General features: G+C 40.1%; 1 protein-coding gene and 1 non-coding gene across 2 annotated transcripts; one reads left to right on the forward strand and one right to left on the reverse strand.

The window, feature by feature from the left end:
• Positions 1 to 276: 276 nt before the first annotated feature.
• On the reverse strand, positions 277 to 708 carry LOC138875801 (uncharacterized). The gene has a single exon (XM_070154670.1). The coding sequence runs from the start codon at positions 706 to 708 to the stop codon at positions 277 to 279; it is 432 nt and encodes a 143-aa protein (XP_070010771.1).
• Positions 709 to 18,801: 18,093 nt separating this feature from the next.
• On the forward strand, positions 18,802 to 18,908 carry LOC138876600 (small nucleolar RNA R71). The gene has a single exon (XR_011401945.1). It is a non-coding gene; the product is annotated as a small nucleolar RNA R71 (small nucleolar RNA).
• Positions 18,909 to 24,613: the final 5,705 nt, after the last annotated feature.

Below are 24,613 nucleotides of genomic sequence, written 5' to 3' on the forward strand. Positions count from 1 at the left end.
TCCCAGACCGAAAGTGGGGCCATGTTTCTTGAGTTTTATAGGCTTAGCGATTCCTTGGAGATTCTTGCCGAGCCCTTTGCCAGGTTCGTACCCACACTAATTTAGTATACTCTCGATCTTGTTGTCCCACCATTTGTCTTTGTCAACAGCATTCACTCATTCAATGTGATGGTAAGTCTCTCCACCTAGCATTTTTCTCCCTTCGATTGACAGAATGGTCTGGCGATTGTATATGGGGTTGCTACCGTCGTCGTGAATGATCACTTCCTGGTGGTTCTATTCAAACTTTACTGCCTGATACAGTGTTGATGCTACAGCCCCAGCGACATGGATCCATGGCTGTCCCAATAGTAGATTGTAAGATGTTGGCACGTCTATCACTTGGAAATCGACATTGAACCAAGTTGGCCCCATTTGCAAATACTGACTAATTTCCCCAATAGTGGACATCTGGGAACCGTCGAAGGCATTCACGTTGATGGCTCCATCCTTTATCTCGTGCAGTCCCTTACCCAACTTCTTGAGTGCTACTAGCGGACAAATGTTGAGGCTAAAACCCCCATTAATTAGGATCCTGGTGATAAAGTAATCCTCGCATTGCACAGTGACGTGAAGTGCTTTGTTGTGCCCCAGCCCTTCAAGTAGTAAATCATCCTCATGAAAAGTAATTTTGTGACTCTCCAATACCTGTCCGACCATGTTAGCCATTTCTCCGCCAGTGATGTTGCTTGGCACGTATGCTTCACTTAGCACCCTCAACAAAGCATTCTTGTGTGCCTCAGAATTTTGTAGCAAAGTAGGTATGGAGATTTGCGTCGGTGTTTTGTTGAACTGGTCGATAACCGAGTATTCTATGGCCTGTATCTTTCTCTAAATATCGCCTGGACCTATCTCAATAATGGGTGACCGATTGGAGGCCTACTTTCTTGACTCAGCTAGGTGTTCTGGGCTATAGACCCTGCCGATCCTCGTCATACCCTATGCGGCAACAGTTTCCTCTAACCTAACCTTGCCCTTCCTCCTTGCCTCAGCTGTATAGTCCATGGTATGGCCTTGGTATGGAATGGTGTTACGTCCGACATTTCCACTGGGATCGGCGTGGACTTCTTCACTCCGAATGGAGCATGTGTTTTGGGAGGTAAAACTGCAACTTTAAATGGTGGAGGTGCGTTTGCTGGAGTCACGAATTCGACCTCAATTGGTGTTGGTGTCTTTGCAGTTGCTTCAAACTCAAGTGGCACAGACATGTTTATCTCAGCGTCGCCAGATGGCTAAATTTGTACTATGATTGGATTAAGAGTAACTATTGGTTTCTTTGGATTATTACCTTTTGTGATCAACCCAATTGACCCCTCGGGATCCCAATTATCCTCTATTTAGATCATGTGAACGTATCCACCCTTATGGTATGGCAGAGGGTTATTGCAGACATTTGGAGTAGGTTCCTTTGCCATAATAATTTTGTTGTCAATCAGAGCTGGATATTGTCTTTCAGAGAATGACATTCGTCGATGGTGTGTCCCTTCATGCCGGAATGGTATGCACGAGATTTTTTTGGATTGACCCATTGAGAAGGGTTCTTAGGGGTTATGTCAAGGATAGAGATGACATAACCATCGGCTTTGAGTCTCTCATATAACTGGTCAATGGGTTCGGTAATGGCTGTATACTGTTTAGAAGGTTTGTGGTCAAAATTTGGTCGAGGTCTACGGAAGTTTTGCCGTGTAGGGGGTGATTGATAGTGGGATGGTTGAGAATTGTAGGCTTGGTAAACAGGTGCGGGTTGGGAGTATCTGGGTGAAGTAGGCTGATATGTGGGAGCTGGAGGTGATTGATAAGTGGGTGGTGGAGTTTGGTAAGAGGGTGAGGGTGCTTGGTAATTTGGTGTAGGCTGATATGTAAGTGGAGGCATCAGATAGGTTTGGTATTTGATGAGAGATTTGGTTCTCTGTGCAACCATTACGACCCCTATGTCCCTTTTCTTGGATGCACCACCAGACTGTAAGGCCTTGTTTGTAGCTTGCAAGGCCTCAAAGTTCGTGACCATACCGCTTTTGATTCCCTCTTCGATCCTCTCACCCAGCTTGATGATGTCAGAAAATTTATGGCTTTCAATCAATATTAGCCGCTCGTAATATTGCGGGTCCTGAGCCCGGACGAAGAATTTGTTCATCTGTTCTTCCTCAAAGGCACGTCTGACTTTAGCAGTTTCGGATCTCCAGCGAGTAGCATACTCGCGGAATGTTTCTATGGGCTTTTTCTTTAGGTTCTGAATGTAGAACACATCTGGCACATTTTCTGTGTTGAACCTGAATCTGTCCATGAAATCGGATGCTATACTCACCCAGTTTGACCATTTCTTCGGGTCTTGGCTAATGTACCAAGACAGAGCATCTCCTTTCTGACTCCTCATGAAAAGCTTCATGCGGATCCTTTCGTCTTTCCCTACTCCGACTAGCTTGTCACAGTATGTTCTCAAATGGACCCTCGGATCACCTGTACCGTCAAACATATCGAACTTTGGAGGGTTGTACCCCTCCGACAGCTCAACATCTTGTTGTATGTAGAGATCTTCACAGTTTAAACCCTCAATTCCCTTGCTTCCTTCGATGCCTTGAATTCGGCTAGTCAATTTCTTAAGTTCTTCAGCCAGGTTCCTAATGAACGAATCTTTATCATCAGAGTCGGGTGTGCTTGAGATGGGTTGGGTGGAGTGCGGCATGGTCTCCACATAGATGGGGGTGTTGTGATGGGTGTGAAAGTGGTCATTTGTGGAGTTCAAGGGTTCTGGAATGAGCAGTGGGGTGTTATTTGAGGTGTGGCAGGTGTTGCAGTGGTGGTGCGGAGCGGGAGGGTTTTGTGTCTTTGGGATATTTTGTGGAGGTGTGGGGTTCTGAGCATTTGGGAAATTGACATCGGGAGTGGTGAGGAAAAATGACAGATTCGCCAGATTCCGAACCTGATCAAGTTCTTTTTGGAATTTCAACAGCTTTTGTTCAAACTGGGATGCACTTTCCTTAGGAACCAGAGTACCATGACCATGAGCGACCTCTACCCATTCAGTTGAGTTTTCCTTTATGGAGTTGTTCACATCTTCCATTTTTCCTTTGTTTTTGTTTTTAACTGGACTAAGAGGAGGAGTGGGTGGAGGACCCCTGGATCTCGTAGAATAAGATAATGTTGTCAGAGTGCACGAACTAACCTTTGGGGAAGGGGAATAAATAAACAAAAAGGTAACAAGTTAGTGAGGATTATAAGAAAATGTTGCGATATTTAAACACATAGTGCAAGAATGTAAATCGTGTCCTATTTGGGAACCTCTTTGTGCCCGAGGTAGGCCTAGAGACAAGTTTATTTGGAGAACTTAGAATGCTAAATATCTCATTTTATTGATAAAATGTAGACGAATCCCAAATCAATACTAAATAATAGGAAATAAAATACCACTAGTGGTCGTTGGCCTTATTACATTCATAGAAAGAAAAAGTAAATTCCTATCTACTTGATCCCAGAAGGGCCCTCCCCAGACTCGGCATCTTTGGTTCCGTCGAACATCTTCCCAACTCGCGAAGTCCCAGCCATAGGTAGCTCTGGCTAGATGTCCGCCCTTATTTCCCTCAGCAATCTGGCAAACCTCGATTCTTTTGAGAAATTTCCTTTCCATCTCTACTATGCCCCGCTCCAGGTACCCCAGTCGCTTGTTGGCACTAACAACCATGTCTTTCCACTCCTCGATCAGCTTTTGGTTGGCTTCTTGTATCTCACGGTGCTCGCTTTCACATTCCCGGATCCTCTTGCGCAGTTGATTGTATTTGACCTGCGCTTCGGCCCTTTCGTCTATGATCCTATGGCCCCTAGCAAGTCTTGGCTGGCCCAGACCATCGTGATTAGATTCTAACCAGCCTGAATAGTAGGGACCGCAACCAGCGTGGTATCTGTCTAGCTCGATAGTGTCTCTTCTCATGATGATCTTGCAATGCCACATATGCGGAGCTTGGAACTTATAAGGACTGTCATCAGCTTGAAAGTCAGCCCGGAAGTGACTCATCTTGTCGTCCCTTGGTATCACCTGCTTCCTACTAGCCTGTCTCATAACTCGGAGAGGTACATAAGAGTAGGTTCCTCTCAGACCGATTAATATCAGAAATGGCGCATCCCTGGATCGGGCGATGAACTCCTCAGTAGTGAACCATTCGAACATCCATTGTACCCGGTCCTCGGTAAGGTTATCAAATAACTCTACCCATCCTCTGGAATCTTCTGGCTGGGCGAACATGTTGGGCATATAGTTCATTCGCTTCGGATGATGGAAAGCGATATGATCGTCCCAGTCTCTTCATTGAATTTCCTGTTGGTATTCACCCCTTTGGAGATGCTCCATGAGCCAGAGATGAAGTAGCAAATTGCAGCCCTAGAAGTGTTTGGATCCTCGTTGACACTTCACCAAGTCTCGGTATATCTCCGCAATAATCATGGGCACAATGCTGAAAGGTTGCCCACCAATGCCCTCCATCAGAATTTTAGTTACCATAGCCAGCCTGGTATTGATTCTTGCTTTCTCATTGGAAACACTATCAACCCCAGGAAACAAAACATAAATACTAAAGACCCTTCGGTGAATATGCCCTAATGATGTGATGGCAAATTCGTCAGGATAGGTACGGTAGAACTTGCTGTGACCAGACCTCTCATACAAATAGTCAAAGGGGATATAAGATTCCTTCAGACATGTCAGTTCTGGATTCTTCTTCAAACCCATCATTTTGAGAAAACCCCTACCCTTGCAGTTCTCAGGCATTAACAATCCCGGTGTTTCCCATGGTATACTGGCCAATCCTCCTATTTCTTCTAGCAAGGGTGTCATTTCAATGTCCCCAAAGCGAAACACGGACCTCTCACAATCCGAGTATAAAGTGGCAGCTTCTATGATCTTGTTGTCGGGTTGGATTTCCATGAGAGAAGGTAGGTTGCCCAGATATTTACGGACAAGGGTTTGATCACTAAAGTGAAGATCCTCCCACCAGCTTAGAAATTTTGGGTAGATGTTGGTGACCATGCCGAATCTGGGGACTTCGTGCCTCATATTTCTGCAAGACAAAAGGGTTAGGTCCTTACCCCCACCATACTTGACTATATAATATCAACAATTAGCATAAACGCATCTAGTTCTCCAAATAAATGCACAGAACGTGATGGAGTCCGGTTGGGGTTTAGGGAAACCTAGTGGACTTTGACAAGGCTATCTTAAAGAGTCATTATGCGGACAACATAACTGGCTCATCTAGGTTTGACCATGATGCATGTACAGTTAAACAGAGTAAGGTTTCTATGGGGTTTTAGACTGGTACCCTTGAGCGGACAACGCAAGGGGGAAAGGCACGGAACCGTCGACTACACCGTTGATCGACTAGTTTTACCGCAAATATGCCTTTTCTAGATTTAGGGGTGATAATATCGGAAGAGCGCAACCACTCATTATAAGCGTTGCTATGGTATTTTGTTTGGCACGAGTGGAATATGATGTTGAGCATGATTATGCAACAATTAAAGCAGGTTGTCACGTATTTGCACGTTAGGAAAGCAGTCAATACAATATTTTTTTTCATAATTTAAAGCGGTAGTAAAAAAGCAGTAAAGGAAAGTAATAAAGGAAAAAAACAAAAAGACAAGTCAGTTTTGCAATCGAAAAGAAAAGTGAATGCTTGAAAGAAATAAAAAGACAATTGCGCATAAAGAAGCATAAATTCACAATAATAGCTTGAGATGGTAAAAGCCTAAAATCCCCAGCAGAGTTGCCATGCTATCGCGCCCCAATTTTCTAGAGCATAATCGGGTTTATGACATTTGGAGGGACAACTCATTCCTTTTGGGAATTGGGTTTGCGTTTGAAGAGTCGCCACCTAATGATTAGGGTGCATTAGGACACCAAAAGAGTTTGATTTTGAATAACCAGAGATTAGGGTAACGACTTGAAATTATTCCAAGGGGAAGGTGTTAGGCACCCCTTAGAATCCACTAGTGTGGTTCCCGTCCTGACAATTATTGTGAATTTAGGGTGCAATTAACATGTAGACAAATAAGGCTCAAATAAGAGGGGGTTTCATATAATGGGTTGCAAACAAACAAAGTTTGGAAGAGCAAAGAAAGCTGATTTTTTATAGAAGGAGTTGAAATGATAAAAGAAATAAAGAAATAAGGAAAGGGGGTCCTAGGTTTATTAATAATATAGATCACCCCACACAATGCCCGGTAATCACCCCTCAATGAGGGACTACACGTGACATTATCGCGTGGTCATCATATCTATATCTACCCTTCCCACCCTGTTAAGGTATTTAAAGTGCAGATTGGTCTTGTTTACTTATTGCATGTTATTACCCGTCGCAATCCTATCAATCCCGGAGGCATTTAAGACTACTAATCCTAAAAGGGAGGGATATTAGGCTTTTTTGTAGCTTCAAAGAAAAAAAACTCTAAGGCGACATACAAAACACGTATTGCAAATTGGGGAAAGCATATAACAAGCAGAGGCTCAGATATACCTCCTTAAATAAAGAAGCACGTAATTAACATGACTTACACATACTGTTTAGGTCTGATTTAAAAGGTATTAAAGACGAGTGAGAGGAAATTGTTGAGATAGTTTCAGCTTATCGCATAGCTCAGATAAGAAGTCCGAATCAGGCCTGCCTACTGGTTGCAATTATTAACAGAAATAGATTCAATTTATATTTGTTACCCTAGGGCTTGCCTAAGTGTTGGACAAGGATCCTATAAGCATGGTATCTACTGGATTCAGAAATCAATGAAACAGTAAGGCTCGAAATGAACTGTTTGAATGCATACTCGTTAAACTTGCTAAGTGAGGGACTCATATTATTGAAAGAGAGGCAGAATTTAAATGAATTGATTACTAGTTCTGCAAATGATAGCATCCATTACTACTGGTTTTATATCTAACACTGAGTGAGGCGAATCAGATTTTTTATTAGAAACTCCTATAGGCATGCTTTCTAGGCGTTACTGATTTTTAGACCTTGTAGACGTAGCGTCGAAATGCAGAAGCCTTACAGACATGATTTCTATGTGAAGTTTGAATATGCAAAATCCTATAGACATGATTTCTATGTGAAGTTAAATATGCAAAATCCTATAGACATGATTTCTAAGTGAAGTTAAATATGCAGAATCCTATAGACATGATTTCTAAGTGAAGTTTGAATATGCAAAATCCTATAGCCATGATTTCTAAGTGAAGTTTGACTATGCAAAGTCTTATAGCCATGATTTCTAAGTGAAGTTAAATATGCAGAATCCTATAGACATGATTTCTAAGTGAAGTTAAATATGCAGAATCCTATATACCTGATTTCTATGTGAAGTTAAATATGTGGAATCCTATAGACGTGGTTTCTATATGAGGTTGAATATGCAGGAATATAGTAGTCCTATAGTCATGATTTCTACCCTTTGCATACATAGTTACCCACCCTTTTTCACTAACCAGACCCAAATATTTATTACAAATTATTATAAACAGAATAAATAAAATTACATCAGAAAAAGTAAAAAAAAGTACAACTAGAGGAAGCCTGATTCTGACTTCCTCTCTAAGTTACATGATAGACCCAACTCAAAGACCATTGATCCAAAATCTTTCTAAAATTTGAGTGAATTAAAGTTCCCTAAGAGCCTCAATGGAACTCCGGCCAATGCTCACACCTAACTTGCATTATCAGAATGGGGATAAGTGCGGTGTGGAAGGGCCAGCCCTCAAGTGTCCAAGTTCAGATGGAGCTCAAGGTGTCCCAAGGCAAGGCTCACAAGAGGGGGCAGAACTTAAAGTCTAAGAGAGAGTGAAAGTGAGGAGCAGAGTTCTGGGAATAAATGAGAGGGAAACAGCTACAAACAAGTACACAAAAGGGGTTCAGGGGAATAGGGAAGTTGCAAAGAGCCTATGTGCTTAGGCATTTAGCTAATTCTGGGCATGCACAATATAGAGAGTGCTGTTATGCTTACAAATCAAAAAGAATACACAACATATAATAGTGACATAAAGGTTATGATTCCAGGGGAATCAAGTTTGAGCCATAGACAATAATACTTAATATTGTCATGACTCAAACAAACCATTAGCATCAAACACATTGGGGTAGGGGGGTTTGGGATGAATAATATGAAGGAAATTACAGCATGCTAAAGTAAAATGTGAACTAAACACAAGTAATAGGCAGACATGCAAGTGAAGGTATTAAAACAAACACATTGTTGTGGTTGCTGAAAACCTTAATCAGGACATACCAGTTTCAAAGAAGCAAAATACAGCAGTAGCAGTACTTGAAAGAAAGCAGGGCACAGTACAAGTGACAAGAGAGAATGCTTTTTGAATGTAAGTGTGAGTTCAGAAAACTAAGAGTGTTTGTGTATTTGTGTCAATGAAAGAGCATGGTATTTATAGTTTGAAAACAGGTAGAGAATAAGGCAAGAAAATAACCATGTACTAATTACAATCAGTAAAAGAACTTCCTTTAATTAAGGAGTTCAAACTTAAACAGTAATGAACAGAAATCATTTAAGGAAAGAGATCAAATAAGCATCTTGTGCAAAGTAGACAATTAGGGGTAAATACATAGGAGTTTAATTAAGGGAAGAATCATTGAAATACACGGTTAGACAAATAAGGTAAGAATCAATCAGTACATAGTAAATCAAGGAATCAGAGCGAAATTACTAGTTCATGAATAAAACAAGTCAGAAAGGCAAAGGAAAGTTTTAAATTCAAACCAAGAAACATGGAAATTAGTAAAATAAGGAAAAAATCAACCAGACTTACACAAGAAAGTCTGAAATCAGTCAAAAATTGAAAGTCATTTTAGAGGAGAAGCTCAACATATATAAAGACCACACAAGTATTAGGCATGCGAGGTTGAATTTAGGATAAAGAAAAGTGTCATGCAATTGCAAAATCAGTAAGTAGTGGACTATAGGAACATGGTAGTCACATAGGTCAGTTTCAGTAACTCAACAATGGAGAAGGGAGAGTGTATCAAATAGCATGAAAAAGGTCCAGTAGAAAGACCTTAGTAGAGTTTAGCAGGGATTCAAAATCATATAAAGAAACAAAAGATTTTGAAATTCAGTCGAGCAACAGATGAAACAACTTCAGAAACTCAAATAGGTCTAAAGAATTAGGGTTTTGAAACCAAACAAGTTCAGAGATGAGGAACAAACAAATCACATAGCAAATAATATCAGAACCCCAAATCTTAGGGTTTTTTCCATCAATCTAGTGAAGAGATGAAAGACAAGAGAATCGGGCAAAAATATCAACAAAGAAAATAAAATCAGAAACCCTAAGAAAGAACTTAAGACTTTAAAACACAGTTGAAGAATCAACATAAGAAACATAGTAGAAGAACAACATAAGAAACATAGTAGAACATGCTAAAGATCAGAGAAACTTCTAAATAACTTGCCAAAAACCTAAATCGGAAAAGATAAAGGTTTTGAAAGCAGAGTTTTGAAAGAAACTTTGAGAAAGCGTTTGAAAGTTTAGGGAAAACACGGATCTAGAACAGATCTAAAGAAATCAGAAGAACCTCAAAAGTTAGGGTTTTAGAAGAACCAAGATGGTGAGAAAGGCTTGGAAAGTCATTGATCTAAGTAGGAGAAGTCGAGATCAGACTCGAATAGCCATGGCTGGCCGGAGAAAGGTCGGAGACGGCCATAGAACTCGAATTGAACAAAGTCTGGGCCAAGATTCTTCAGGGTCAAGCCTTAAAACTATAGTAACCAGGCCTGTAGGAGTTATAGGAGGCCGGTATAGGACTTCAGTGGCCTTGGAAGCCCTGGATTCCGGTGATTTTAAGGTGGAAGCGGAGGGAGGCAGCTAGGGTTTGAGGGGAGCTTGAGAGAGAACTAGAAGATAGGGGGGATTCAAGGGCGGCTACAGAAGGTAAATGATTAGGTTTAGGGGTTATGTCGCGTTAAAAAAGGAAGGGGTTAAGAGTGGCCGTTGATTATTTTGATCAACGGCCTGTATTGAAGGGGAATTCGGGTGGGTTATTTTAAAGGGTTGTGGGTCGGTTAGATTTAGGATTTGGGATGGGTAATTGGATTTGAAATTGGGTTTAATTGGGGTGTCAAATCTGGCTAAAATTGAAATGCAATGGGCTAACATTTAAATAGCCATTTTCCCTTATTTATTTTATAAAAAATAGTAAATAATTTCTAAAAATAAATTAAAGGTACTAAAATAATTAATAATAAATAATTATAAAATTAAAATATTGGAGTCAATTTTATAAATATAATTACAATTATACCTTGAAAGAGGCCAATATTGCAATTATATGCAATTTAGCTTTAAAAATACTAAATAAATATGTAAAAATATGAAAAAATTATTATAGCTATATTTTAATATAAATATGATAATACAAATAAAAGAATAACCCAAAATGATAATTTTGGTAATAATTATTGGGTTTTTCTTGATAAAATAGGGCAATAAATTAATTTAAAAATCTTTAAAAATTAAGAGAAAAATAATAAAACATTGGGACATACTTATATATGCACATACATGATATTTTGGGAATATTTTGCATATTAAAAATATACAGGGAAAAATTGGGTAGCAACATCAGTCCTACTCACGTGCCTTGGGAAATCCCCGTTTCTACCGTGACCGTGGTCAACATTATCCTAAGACCGAGTGTCGTCGAGCCTTGAAGGAGGAGACTCGATCACAAACTTGTAGCCTCGAGACTTCGATACGGGCCTCTAAGGTGCTTTGATAATGAGAAATTGGATCCTCCGATTTGACCGTACACAAACTCACTCAGGATTGGTTTTATCGCGACACTCAAGTCAAAGAAGTTAAGCAAAAATAGGAATCTACGAAGGTACTTATGCTAGAGTCAAAAATTAAGACTAAGCATCACAACCATAGTACTAACTCTTCTCAAGGCATCCAAAGCTAAGAGATATTGCTGCGATTAAATGCATAGCCATGTGGTTCCTACTCCTAAAAATTAAAGCTAACTACACCTGGTTCAGCTAAAAACCCTTGGAAAAGAACCGCGGCCCAAAGAAAAACCAAGGGAAAATTACTATACTACCTAAAAAAAATCTTTTTGGTATTTTTCTTTAGACTTACTTCCCTCAAGAAAACTGCCTAGGAGATCCATCGTCGGGAAGATTCCAATATTTGTTTTTTTATATAATCTGACTAAGAACAAATAACAAAAAAACCTAAAATGTAAAAAAATTTCATGAAACAAATAACTAAAACAATTAGCTAACAAAAATGATACTTACTAAAACAACTAACAACTACTAATTTATGCAAGTCCACACCCGACACTTAGATCATGCATTGTCCTCAGTGCATGAACAAATTGACAAAACAAGAAAAAGGAGTAGGGTGCAAGGAAACTCCCTGATTAAGTTGTGTGCTCATCCTCTGACGCTCTCCACTCTTCATCATGTTCATCTTAGCCATCCTCATCATCGTCCTCATCATCTGACTACTTTAGCTCGGCCTCAAACTGCTCAGGTGTGTTGATATCCTCATCATCTGAGAGTCTGTATCCATCACTTATCCCAACCAACTGTTGGGCATGAGCATTGAGCGGGTACCACTGCTCCAATAAAGTCCTCTCCTTAGATGTGGCCATCCAACCCCCTATCCTTAGCTGCAAATCCCTCATCCCATATAGGTGGGCCATAAAACTATCAACACGAGCATTGCGCTCAGCACTTGTCAATGATGCCATGGTAATCTCTTCTTTCAGGCAGAAACTAGTGATGTATGTTTGTCGGAGGGGCTGATCGATGGTGTGATCAAACTCAGGCTCCTCCTCAACCTCCTCGTGTCTTAATAACTGAGTAACAAAATTGGTAAATGGCATTCGATCGACTTTCTTACTCGTTCTAACTGAAGACATCTGGTAGAGGATTAGATGACCCACATTTACCCTTTGACCTGTTATGAGGAAGTAGAGCACATAGGTCCTCTCATGGCTGATAAGCATGTCATGATTGCACGGTAGGAGCCGTGCATTTATTAGTTTAAGACACACTTGAGCCTCCACCTTCATCTTCTTCTTGGGGAATCTCTTATGCCAATTTGTTTTCTTATCCCGGACCCATGTTGCCGTAGAATCGACACCACAGAGCATGAGTCTAACCTCTCTATATGTAGGCCAGCGAATGAAGTGGTCCAATGGCTCCACAGGTACATCTGGAGCACCTAAAAAGTTACAAATGGTCGTGGTTAAAAAATCTATCAAACGTCCACGAATTGGCACCAGTTGTTCAGTATCCTGTGGATCAACCCTATATAGAATTCCCAGACTAGATTGAGATTAATATCCCCTGTGATCTTGAATAATAGCTCAACCCCAAATCATGGATGCCTCTCCAAATTCCCTGATACTTTCCTTTCAGGCTGCGCTCCTGGATAGCTGCTTCCGGGTGTACATGTTTAGGCCTGCAGTGCCTGCACCAATCCTTAGTATGCGGGGGTATGCTGTTGATGCCAAACTCCTGTTGGCCTTGGGGTTGTGGACGCATGGCTGCTATAGCTGCCACAACTTGTGCTCTACTTAGACTAGAGGTGACTTCTCCCCCTTTTCTATTCGTTGGGGGAGGTGCGGAGGTCGTCTTGGCTTTAGCCGGAGCAGTGGAAGTAGCCTTTCCTTTGCCTGTGTCTTTTATCGGTAGCATCTTTGTTCCTACACACGTAATCAGCAAAACTATATTACACATTACATATATAGTCTTTCCCATCTTTCCGAGGTTACTCAGACTTCACCTCGTATTTTCTTAATATTAGAATCAAACAAAAACAAATAGGCTTCCCTTGAGCCACCCCACACTTAAGATTTTAACGTGGTGCATGACTACACAACACTAGTCTATTAATCTCGGAGACTCAGGCTCTAATGGGAACAAGGAATGCCATTGAGGCATTATAGCAAACACTTAGCATACAACTAGTGCCATGGGAGTGCTTATAGGGATGAGGGATTGTCTCACCCTCCCAAGGAGTTCCGTACTACTACATGTTAATACAATCGCAGCACCATTCCTATGGGGTTCATGGGATTGGGACACATAAACACAATACTACAATGAAGAACAGCCACCAAATTTTGTGTGTAATTGCGTACCTTTACCCAACTCAAAATTGCAAGGGAAATAGATAAGAATCATACCTTAGAAACTTTTGAGAGAAAGGATCTGCCTGACAATTCACTGGTGAGTGTGAACAAAATAATAAGACTAAGCTTGACTTCAATGGGGATGGGAAAGATAACAATGGCAGTGTGCTGGTGGGGGAAATTTTGTGCAGTTCGTTTGTTTGTGAGCAGTGTGAGTTTGGGATTTTTCTTTGAGTTTTATATGTGTTTGGTTTAGGGTTTTTAATATGTTTGTGCAGTCGATTTATTTTTTTTGTTTATATTTTGGGCGTTTAAGTTGGGGGGGGGGGTTGGTCAGAGAAGAGAAAGGAATTACAAGAAAAAATGAAAAAGAAACTTACCTGGCAACCCTCGCTCATTTACTCGCGTAAGACATCACGAGGCTAGCTCTAAAGCCAGCCTGTGATCAAGCGGCGCGAGGCTAAGTGCTCGATTCTTCTGGCCCCAACCCATGCAACGCCAGGTGTAACGCCTGCTGCTCTAGGACTCAACCCACGCAAGGCAAGTTATTTTGCTAGATCCACTTTGACTCAATCCTTGTAAGGTGAGTTCCCTCACCTGGTCTTCTTATGTGCCGCTTAATGTCGTGCTCGACTTTCCCAAAATCACCTACAATCTTGTTACCACCTAAAAACGAAAAGAAAAATTCTAACTACATTAAAAATCAACTACGAATTCGGTCACCTCCGAACGGGCGCCTTAGTTAAGGTCACAGCACGACAAATACAACATTACAACATCACAATGGGTTTTCTCCCATAAAGAGCTTTAGTTAACGTCGCGGCATAACGAGCGTAATTGCACTTAGGGCTCGCTTAACCTTTGTGGCTCAAGCGAGTCACAGACACTACTTTCGCGTCATCCATGTCAAAATAATGTTTCAACATGTGCCCATTGACTCTGAACGTGCGAGAGTCATTTTCTGCAGCAATCTCTACGGCACCAGTGGGGTGAATCTCTACTACACAAAATGGTCCTGACTATCTTGACTTTAATTTGCCCGAAAATAACCTCAGTCTTGAATTGTATAGCAATACCCTATCTCCGGGTTTAAAACTCCGCTCAAGAATATTCTTCATTCTCTCCTTGTATAGTTTTGTGCTATCAAAAGCGTGGTATCAAAAATCATTAAGCTCGTGCAACTCTATGACTCTACTTGTACCCACAACTTCTATATCGAGATTCAGCTGCCTCAATGCCCTCAAAGCTCTATTCTCCAACTCCACTAGTAAGTGACCCGCCTTCTCAAACACCAATTTGTACGGTGACATGCCAATCGTAGTTTTGAAAGCGGTGTGATAGGCCCAGAGTGCATCGTCTAGCTTTCTTGACCAATCTGTTCTTGTTGAATTCACAGTCTTGTCAAAGCACTCTTTATCTCTATGTTCAAAACTTCAACTTGCCCACTCATTTGTGGATGATATGGGGTAGCAACCTTGTGGCGTACATCATACTTTTCTAACAACTATGCGAAGGCTCGATTACAGAAGTGAGTGCCTTCGTCACTGATTATTGCCCTTGGAGTGCCAAATCAGGTGAATATATTCTTTCTTAAAAAACCAATTACCCCCTTTGCATCATTTGTAGGGAGCGCTGAAACCTCCATCCATTTTGACATGTAGTCCACAACAACGAGTATGTACTTGTTCCATATGAGCTGATGAAAGGCCCCATGAAATCGATTCCCCATACATCAAACACTTCTACCTCCTGAAATAGGTTCATAGGCATCTCATGTCGGCCGGAAATATTCCCGGTTTGTTGGCATTCATCATAACCCTTCACCCATAAGTGTGAATCTTTGAACAATGTTGGCCAATAGTAGCTCGACTCCAACACTTTTGACCTTGTCCGTACTCCCCCAAAATGGCCACCATATGGTGACGCGTGACAGGCCTGCAAAATAGAAGATTGGTCTATCTCAAAAATACATCTCCGGATCATGTTATCAACACAAATCCTAAATAGGTAAGGCTCATCCCAATAATACATGCGACAATCCCGAAAGAACTTTTTCTTTTGAATGGAAGAAAGGTCATAGGGAACAATACTGCTCGCCAGGTAGTTTGCAATATCTGCATAGCATTGCGCTACCTCAAGACTCGTGGCTAATAGTTTTTCATCTGGGAAAGTCTCCACAATCTCTTCCACCTCGACCTTCTTCTCGGCTCCTTCCAGCCTAGACAAGTGATTAGCCACTTGGTTCTCTGTTCCCTTTTGGTCACGGATTTCGAAGTCAAATTCTTGTAGCAGTAGCACCCATCGAATCAGGTGAGGTTTTGACTCCTTCTTCTCGATTAAGTACCTAAGAGCAGCATGGTCCATATAAACAATTACCTTCGAGCCTATCAGGTATGACCTGAATTTGTCAAATGCGAACACCACTGCTAGTATCTCCTTCTTGGTCATTGTGCAATTTAGTTGGGCCCCACTCAGAGTTCTAATTGCATAGTATATTAGATGCATGACTTTGTCTTTTATTTGCCCAAGAACTGTTCCCACAGCATAGTCGCTCGCATCACACATCAACTCAAATGGTTGCTCCCCGTCAAGTGCAACTATGATAGGTATTGTTACCAACCTCTTCTTCAATTCCTCAAAAGCTACCATGCAGTCATCAGAAAACACAAAAGGGTGATCGTTTTCAAGCAATTTACACAAGGGGTTAGCAATTTTGGAAAAATCTTTTATAAATCTCCTATAGAAACTGGGGTGTCCGAGGAAACTTCTTATTGCTTTGACGAAAGTGGGTGGTGGAAGCTTTTTGATCACATCAACCTTTTCATGATCTACCTCAATGCCTTTACTCGACACTAGGTGCCCCAATACTATACCTTCCTGTACCATGAAATGGCACTTTTCCCAATTGAGTAACAGATTAGTCTCAACACATCTTTTCAACACTCTTTTCAAATTCCTTAGGCAATTATTGAATGAGTCTCCGACCACCGAGAAATCATCCATAAAGACCTTCATGTTTTCCTCAAGCATATCAGTGAAGTTGGCCATCATGCACCTTTAAAATGTGGTTGGTGCATTGCATAGGCCGAACGGTATCCTCCAGAAGGCGTAGATGCCATATGGACAAGTGAACAATGTTTTCACTCTATCTTCCGGGGACAATGAAGATTTGATTATACCCCAAGTATCCATCTAGAAAGCAAAAGTGGGACTTACCAGTCAGTCTATCTAGCATTTGCTCAATGAACGGCAAGAAAAAATGGTCTTTTCAGATGGCCTTGTTCAATCTTTTTTAATCCATTCAAATTCGCCATCACGTGACTGTTCTTGTTGATATCAACTCATTGTTCTCGTTTTGTACTACAGTTATCCCACCTTTTTTAGGCACAAATTGGACTGGGCTGATCCAGTTGTTGTTAGAGATGGGGAAAATGATCCCCGCATCTAACCACTTTATCACCTCCTTTTCAACAACTTCCTTCATGTTGGGGTTCAGCCTTCTTTGAGTTGTTCTATGTGTACATATAACAAACTAGATGTGATAATGACAGGTAAAGTTGAGTTAGGTCCCAAGAAAACATACCTGAGATGAGGTGGTAGGGGCTTCAGTTCCAACATGCTTGAGTTACAACTTTGGTGGCTCTTCTATCGATGGCTTAGCTGGAGGAGTTTTCCTTTCTTTTAAGTGCAAAGGCTCAAATTCGAGCTCCCTTCTCCAAAAACCATGAACTTCAAGAGCCAGTACCCACTCTGCCAAGTCCTCTCCATTTGCTTCATCTAAGTTCATGAAACAGTCTGCTAGAGGGTCTTTAGTGTTCAATGTCTCATCTTCCTCCTCCAAAATTACATCAATGGCTTCTATTAGAGAGCAGTTAGCAAATTCACTTGGTCGCCGCATAGATTTCTGCACGTTGAATGCTATGTCTTCATCATTTAGTCTCATTTTGAGCTCTCTAGTTTCACAGTCAATTAAAACTCTCATAGTGGCCAAGAATAGTCTTCCCAAGATTATGGGAATCTCCTCATCAACCTGTCAGTCAAGAATGACAAAATTTGCTGGGAACACAAACTTCCCAACCTGTACTAATACATCATCAAGAATACCAGAGGGCCTCTTCAATAACCGGTCAGCCAGCTGTAGTAACATGGACGTTGGTCTAGCTCTTCCAATGCCTTACCTTTTGTAGATAGCCCGGGGCATCAAGTTTCTGCTTGCCCCCAAATCACGAAGTTCCTTAGCAAATGCATAGTTGCCTATTGTGCATAGGATTGTGAAACTCCTTGGGTCAGACAGCTTCTCAGCTACGGGTCTCGTCATAACAGCACTACATGTCTGAGTCAGTGTAATCGTGGCCAAGTCTTGAAAGTAGAACTTACGAGACATCAAGTCCTTCATCATTTTTGCATGACCGGGCATTTCCTTTAAGGAGTCAATCAATAGAATGTTCACCTGAATTTGCTTCAACTTCTCCAAGAATTTCTTATACTGCTCATCTTTCTGATACTTCGCCAATCTCTATGGGAATGGTGCTGGAGGTTGCTTCTTCCCTATGATTTGAGTTTTATCTTGCTCAGACACTGCTTCTACCGTCGTTTCTTGTGCTACCTCAGTCTTCTTCGCAACCTCTTTTTATTTGCTAGTGTTCTCTTCTGCATATTGTACTTTCACCTTAGTTAACCCTATTGAATCATCTATCTCAATTGGTATTGGCACAAGTGTTTCAGTAGGTCAGCTTTTGCGAGCCATTTCTTGCTCTAGATGTAGGTCTCTACCATTTCGTAGACTTACTGCTATAAGCTATTTCGGGCCCTACTCCTTTGGATTGCTTTGTGTATCTGCAGATAACATCCATTGGGGATGATTATTTAGATCCATTGAAATCTATCCTAATTAAATCTCAATACCCTTTATCGCTGATTCATGTGAGTCTACTCTCTCAGTTATTTTCCAATAGACCCAATCAGTTGTTTCAGCATTCCCTTAAGTTCAGCAAACCCATCATCTTGTCTCACAATCCGCTGTTGTTGAGGTTGTTGATAACCCAGCTGTTGATTTTGCTGGTTGTAACCATATTGCCTTTGGTAAGGCACCATTTGACCCTGTGGTCGCATAGCTCTAGGATTATTGGTGTTATTGTACTATTGTTGTGCTGGTCTATATTGTTGATTCTGTTGTCTCCTATTCTGACCACTTTGCCTCTGTCCCCTATAGTTGGCCACATAGTTCATATCTTCCTGATATTGCTGGTTGTCACCGTCCGCACTCCACGAGAAAAAATATGGTTGGTTAATGCATGGTGTACATAAGCCCCCATTAGTTGAATCAACTATGTGTACCTGCTGCTTCTTGCCTGATTCATCTATCTTTTTGGTGAGGATACTCATTTGCGTCATTAGAGTGGCCATATTTTCAACTATGGAATTGTTTGGGTCCAAAGCCACTGAATGAACTACAGGAGTGATTGTAGAGTTTTTTGTCATCCATCCCGAGTTTTGGGCCATCTTATCAAGTAGGAATTTGCTTTCTCTAAATATTTTGCTCAAAAATGCTCCACCTGCTGATGCATCAACATTAGCCATTAAGTTGTTTGCCAATCCCATGTAAAACCTCTGCCCCAATATCTGATTCGGAATGTCATGATGTGGACACTTAACCAGCATACCCTTAAACCTCTCCCATGTTTCTTTTAATTTTTATGTTGGTTTCTGCCTGAAGCTCAATATCTCATTAATTAGTTTAGTAGTCTTATTGGGCGGGTAGAACTTGTTCGCAAATTGCTTGACTAATTCCTCCCAAGTAGTGATGAAGTTTATGGGGAGTGAATTAAGCCAATTCTGAGCCTCTCCCGTCACCGAGAATGGAAACAACAACAACTTTATTGCTTTTGGTGTCACATCAAGTTTCCTTTCCGTGACACATATCGACAGGAAATTCTTCAGATGCTGCTGAGGATCTTCAAAGTATGACCCTGAGAATAGTCGCTTGTTCTGCAACAAATGTAGCATGTTATTTGTGATTTGAAATGATTCTACTTGTATCTGAGGGACTGCAATTGCGGTTGCTAGGTTGTCGGTGGTGGGTTGTGCCCAATCATACAATGCTGCTTCTGGCACAAGAGGCACCACACCATGATTGTTCGGATTATTCATATTGTTTCTGTTGTTTAGATTTCCTACTTCGTCTCCCATGTCTGGTTCGATTTGTTCTGTTGAGTTATTTTGTTGTTTGTCATTCTTGTTTGGACGATTCAGTGCCTTGAAAACTTTTTCAGGATCTGATAATGCTTCAAACAATTTACTAGTTCTTGAGGAGTTTCTAGGCATGCATCTGTAACACCCAAGACTACAAACGTTAGAATTTCAATGTATTTAGTTTAATTTGAAGAAAATTGACTACACTAAGAATTTTTACCACTTCTTTTAGCTGTAATTAATAACACCGTTAATTCCCCGGCAACGGTGCCAAAATTTGATTACGTCGAACTATGTCTTATAAAAAGGACTTAGCGGTCGTTGCAAATATATTCCGGTTAATAAGTCCGGAATCAAATCCCATAGGGAATTAACCTATTAAGCACAACTACTAGACTCGCACAAATTCACACAATCAATCTTTAGAAATATTTAAGTAACGAATTATATGTTTACTAACTAAATTACATAATGAAAATGCAATAAATAATAACTAACTAACAACGGGTTGTAGACAAGAATTGGAATGATCTAAGGTTATGATTTTCCACTATTTTCGGAATACTTTCTGCTATATTTTCTATAAATTTGCCTAAGTCTTCTCTATCAATCATGAGCACTCTGACTGTAGTAACTCTCTTTCGAGTAATTACCACAATATACTAGACATATTCTCCCGAATTATGCTAGCTGACCTTAAGTACAGCTCACTCAGACCGCACCAAAGTTTCGCGATCCCTAGTCCCAACTTTAAACCCTTCGTATTGATCCCTCATATACGTTAGGAGTGATGTTATTCGACAACTACCTAAATATGCACTCTCCCGAGTAATGCACACTAAATAGGCACAGTCGATTGAGGGGCCTTCAATCAACAACAATAATAATATAGTTGAACAAATAAAGAAAATACTACGGCAAATTTGTGTTAACGTAGCAAGAAAATCATCCTCCAACAGGTTTCACCATAACCCTAGATTAGGAGTTTAGCTACTCATACTTATAATAACAATATCCAAAGTATTTTGCATAACTAAAATACAAAGTAAAAAATGAAAGGATGTACAAATTAATGATTCTAACTCCCAACGGTTGTTCCACGAGCTATTCTTACCTCCGGTTGCAAAAAGTCCTTCAAGGTGGCATTTTTAGGTCTATTTATATGTGTAGGACAAGAACTAAATGTGTAGGCCAAGTCCTAGTGAAACCAGGAGACGAAATAAGTCTTCAAAATTCGTATTGTGTACGCCCAGACCTGGCCTCGCGAGGCATAATGCCTGGTGGACCTCGCCCCAGGCCTGGCGTCGCCAGGTATAAGGCCTGCTCGATCTCGCCTACTGCCTAGCCTCGCCAGCTACAAGCTTGGCGTTGCCAGGTATCTCGCCAGCTTCACCTATTCAACTGCTCTCGCGCACGTTTTTGACTTGTAAATATCCTTTTTTTCTCTATTTTCATATTCAATTCACCTACACATAAAATGGACTCTATTACGCGCAAATAAAGTGTAATTTATCATTAAATCGAATAATGTGCTAAACCATGAATTATAACCACACATCAATCAGCTCGAGGACACTGTCCAAATATCGGTTTGTTTTATATTCTTGTCAATTCCATCACTTATCTCTAAATTAATCAATTGGTATTAAGTGAAATCACGTATCTTTAAAATCACATCACAAATTTAATTGTTACTCAATTTTTAGGGTAAACACAGACCAAATCAGATCCCAACTCAGACTTGTAAATCTTAATCTAAAACTTCGGTCCTTCAATTTCGATTTCAACGCCACATATTCGGAGTTCATTCTGGTGCAACTAAACTTTAAAAAATTTATAAATCATGGCTGTTCATCAAGTAAGGATCTTAAAAACGACTTGTGCATTGCATCCTAAAATTTGCCCTTATTGTTATCCTTCATTTTCTCTTGTCAAAGTTTCTATAGCATCCACAAATTGAAGATGATGAATTTAAATTGTGCATACAAAAGTGGTGCAAAATTCACAACAGCATCGGGTTGTAATGTACTGCTTTCTCTCGTCCATTTTAATTGATTTTTTTGTTATTTTCACACATATTAAGAAATCAACATTTTATTATTAATTAATAATAAAATTAACTATATTAACCTTAATTTGTTCATTGAAAGTATAATAAATACTCTTAGGCTCTTTACTCTAAGGATGACTTTGGAAAAAAAATTAATTTTTTCTTGATATCTAAAAAAATCAAATATTGTAGACCACAAACAAAAAAAGACCGAAAAATCAATTAAAATGAACCGAAAAAGTAACCACACAAGGAAGAAGAAATTCGGAAAGCTGAAGAGAGAGAAATCACATTAACCTATATATCGTATCATCATGATACTTCATGCTATGTATTATAAGTAAACGTCAAATGTCAAACTTTAATTACCAAATTACCCATTAAAAATTATATGACCATATTGTCCTTCAATTCAATATTATTTTTACTTCACTTTTTGCAATAGAAATTGAACTTACCTCTTAATAAATAAAAAGTAAAAGTAGAGTATAAATCAAAAGACAAGATAATTTTGAGACCGTCCCATGTATCAAGAGTTAATAGCCAAGATGTAACCTGGCCGGTTGTTTTGAGCTTTTGCACTTTGCTCGTCAGTTCTCAGGCATAACTAGCCTCGTGTGGTGTATTATGACTTCTGTAAATCGTCGTTTCAGGGTAATCGGAATGGATTTGGAAGGACAGTTCTCCGCCTGAAACTTAAAATTTAAAAGGTTTGACCAAGTTTTGACTTGTTAGTACATGATATCGGATTTGAATTTTGATGATTTGGTTAGCTCTATTAGGTGATTTGAGACTTAGGAGCATGATCGGAATGTATTTTGGAGGTCTGTGGAAGGTTTAGACTTGAATTGGCGAAATTGAAATTTTGGCGTTTTCCGGTTGATGAGTGAAATTTTGGTGTAGGGGTCGAAATTGAATATCAGAAGTTGGAGTAGGTCCGTTGTGTCCTTTATGACGTGTGTGCAAAATTTCAGGTCATTCGGACGAGGTTTGATAGACTTTTTGATCGAAAGCAAAATTTGAAAGTTTTTGGAATTCTTAGGCTTGATTCTGATGCAAATTTGGTGTTTTAATGTTGTTTTGAGCATTTCGAAGGTTGGAACAAGTTTGAATGATGTTATGGGATATGTTGGCATGTTTGATTGAGGTCCCAAGGGCCTTGGGTATGTTTCGGGTGGTTAACGGATCAATTTTTTGACTTTAGACTTGGCAGATTTTCTGGTATTCTGTTGCAGAGAAATCCTTCTTCGCGTTCGTGAGAGTTTCTCGTGTTCGCAAAGGGTTAATGAGAGGGGCAGTCAAGTTGATCTTCACGTTTGCGATGTAGGCCCGCGTTCGTGAAGGTGTGTGAGTTAAGGCTACACGTTCGCGATTGGTGTTTCGCGTTCGCGTAGGGTCGAGCTGTGTGGTCATCGCGTTCGCGTATGACCCTCACGTTCGTGAAGGAGAGAATTTGGTTAGTGAAGCTTTGAGCTTCGCGAACGCGAGGGTGATGACGCGTTCGCGATGAAGAATACCTGGGCAGTCAGTTTATATTTTTAAAATCGAGGGTTTGGTCTATAATTTCGAAATTTCATTAAAGAGCTCGGGACAAGGTGAACTTTGAGGAGATTTTTAGTGGAGCTATTGGGATAAGTATTATTCACTCATATTTAGTTTAATTCAATGATTTAGTCTTGAATTTCATCATTTAATTTGAGAAATTAGAGTGAAAATTGGGGAAAATGGAAGAAAAGTTTGAGAATTCTTTGGGGATTTGAATGGGTATTTGATGTCGGATTTTGATGATTTTGGTATGTATAGACTCTTGAGAGGATAAGAATTTTATTGATGTGATTTTTATCGGATTCCGAGACGTGGGCTCGGGGGTCGGGTTTGGCCAATTTCGGGATCTTTGGTATAAATTGGATATTTTTGAATGGGCTTCGTTCCCTTAGCTTATTTTGATGTTATGAATTTGCTTTTGGCTAGATTTGGAGCATTCGAAGGACGAGTCGAGAAGCGAAGGCATCGCGGGCTAGAGTTTGGACCGGATCGAGGTAAGTAATGATTGTAAATGCTGTCATGAGGGTATGAAACCCCATATTTCATATCGTTGTGCTACTTTGAGGTGACGCACACGCTAGATGACGAGCGTGGAGTCGTGCACCATTGGGGATTGAGACTTGGTCCGTCCCGTAAGACTGTGAAGTCACGTATTTGATTCAAAACTGTTTGAGATCATCGTGTTTTGAAAAGTATTACTATGTTTTGGGCGGAATGCCATGTTTGGGCCGCGCGCCAACTGTTTTGGACCCTTGTGAGACTTTTACTACTTTTCCCCACTCTTTTGACTTAATAATTTTACTTAGTAATGTTGTATTTTAGTAATTTCCTAACTCAGCCTTATTTACTCAATTTTTACACTATAAATGATATTTGAGCTGAACGCCCTGTTTTACTGATAGTCTGAGTGACTTGTGAGTTTGATGGCTGAGACAGGCTGAAGGCCTGATTGTGAGGTTGATGATTGAGATAGATTGAGGGTCTGATTGTGATGTTAATGACTAAGAGAGGTCGAGGGCCTGGTTGTGACGATTATATATTTATGGATCGGGCTGCATGTCGCAGCAATATATATATATATATATATATATATATATATATATATATATATATATATATATATATATATATATATGGATCGGGTTGCACGCCGCAGCGATATAGCGCTTAGGCTATAGGAGCCCCTCCGATGTCTGCACACCCCCAGTGAGTGCAGTCGACTATATATTTATATATATATATATATATAAGAGTGATGTTTTGCCCGAGGGGCCTGTTTATGAACTTACTGGTTTCGCTCCTCCTTAAAGTGAGTTTCTATTGAATATATTTATTATTACTGCTTTCACTCATCTTTAGACCGAGCCTCTATTGAAAATGTTAAACAAATATTTTTAAACAACTTACTTTTAAAATAAAGTTTTACAAGGTTTTCGGAATTTAGTCACTCATTTGGCTTTGTTACCTCCATTGAGATTTTTAAGCTACGAGATGGTTATGAATTTCTATTTGCCCCGAGGGTCTGTATACGAATTATGTTTTGGCTGAGGGGCCGATTATGATTTTCATCACTTATATATATATATATATATATTTCATTAAACCTCTATTGAAAAGGTTGGAAAGATATTTTCTAAAGGATGTTTACTGAAGTTGG

Source organism: Nicotiana sylvestris, chromosome 8 (genome assembly GCF_000393655.2).
Source record: "Nicotiana sylvestris chromosome 8, ASM39365v2, whole genome shotgun sequence".
Lineage (NCBI taxonomy): Eukaryota > Viridiplantae > Streptophyta > Magnoliopsida > Solanales > Solanaceae > Nicotiana > Nicotiana sylvestris.

What these genes read in the sequence shown, in the direction of transcription:
- LOC138875801 (XM_070154670.1), bottom strand. Translation starts at nt 708, where the DNA reads ATGGCTAACATGGTCGGACAGGTATTGGAGAGTCACAAAATTACTTTT.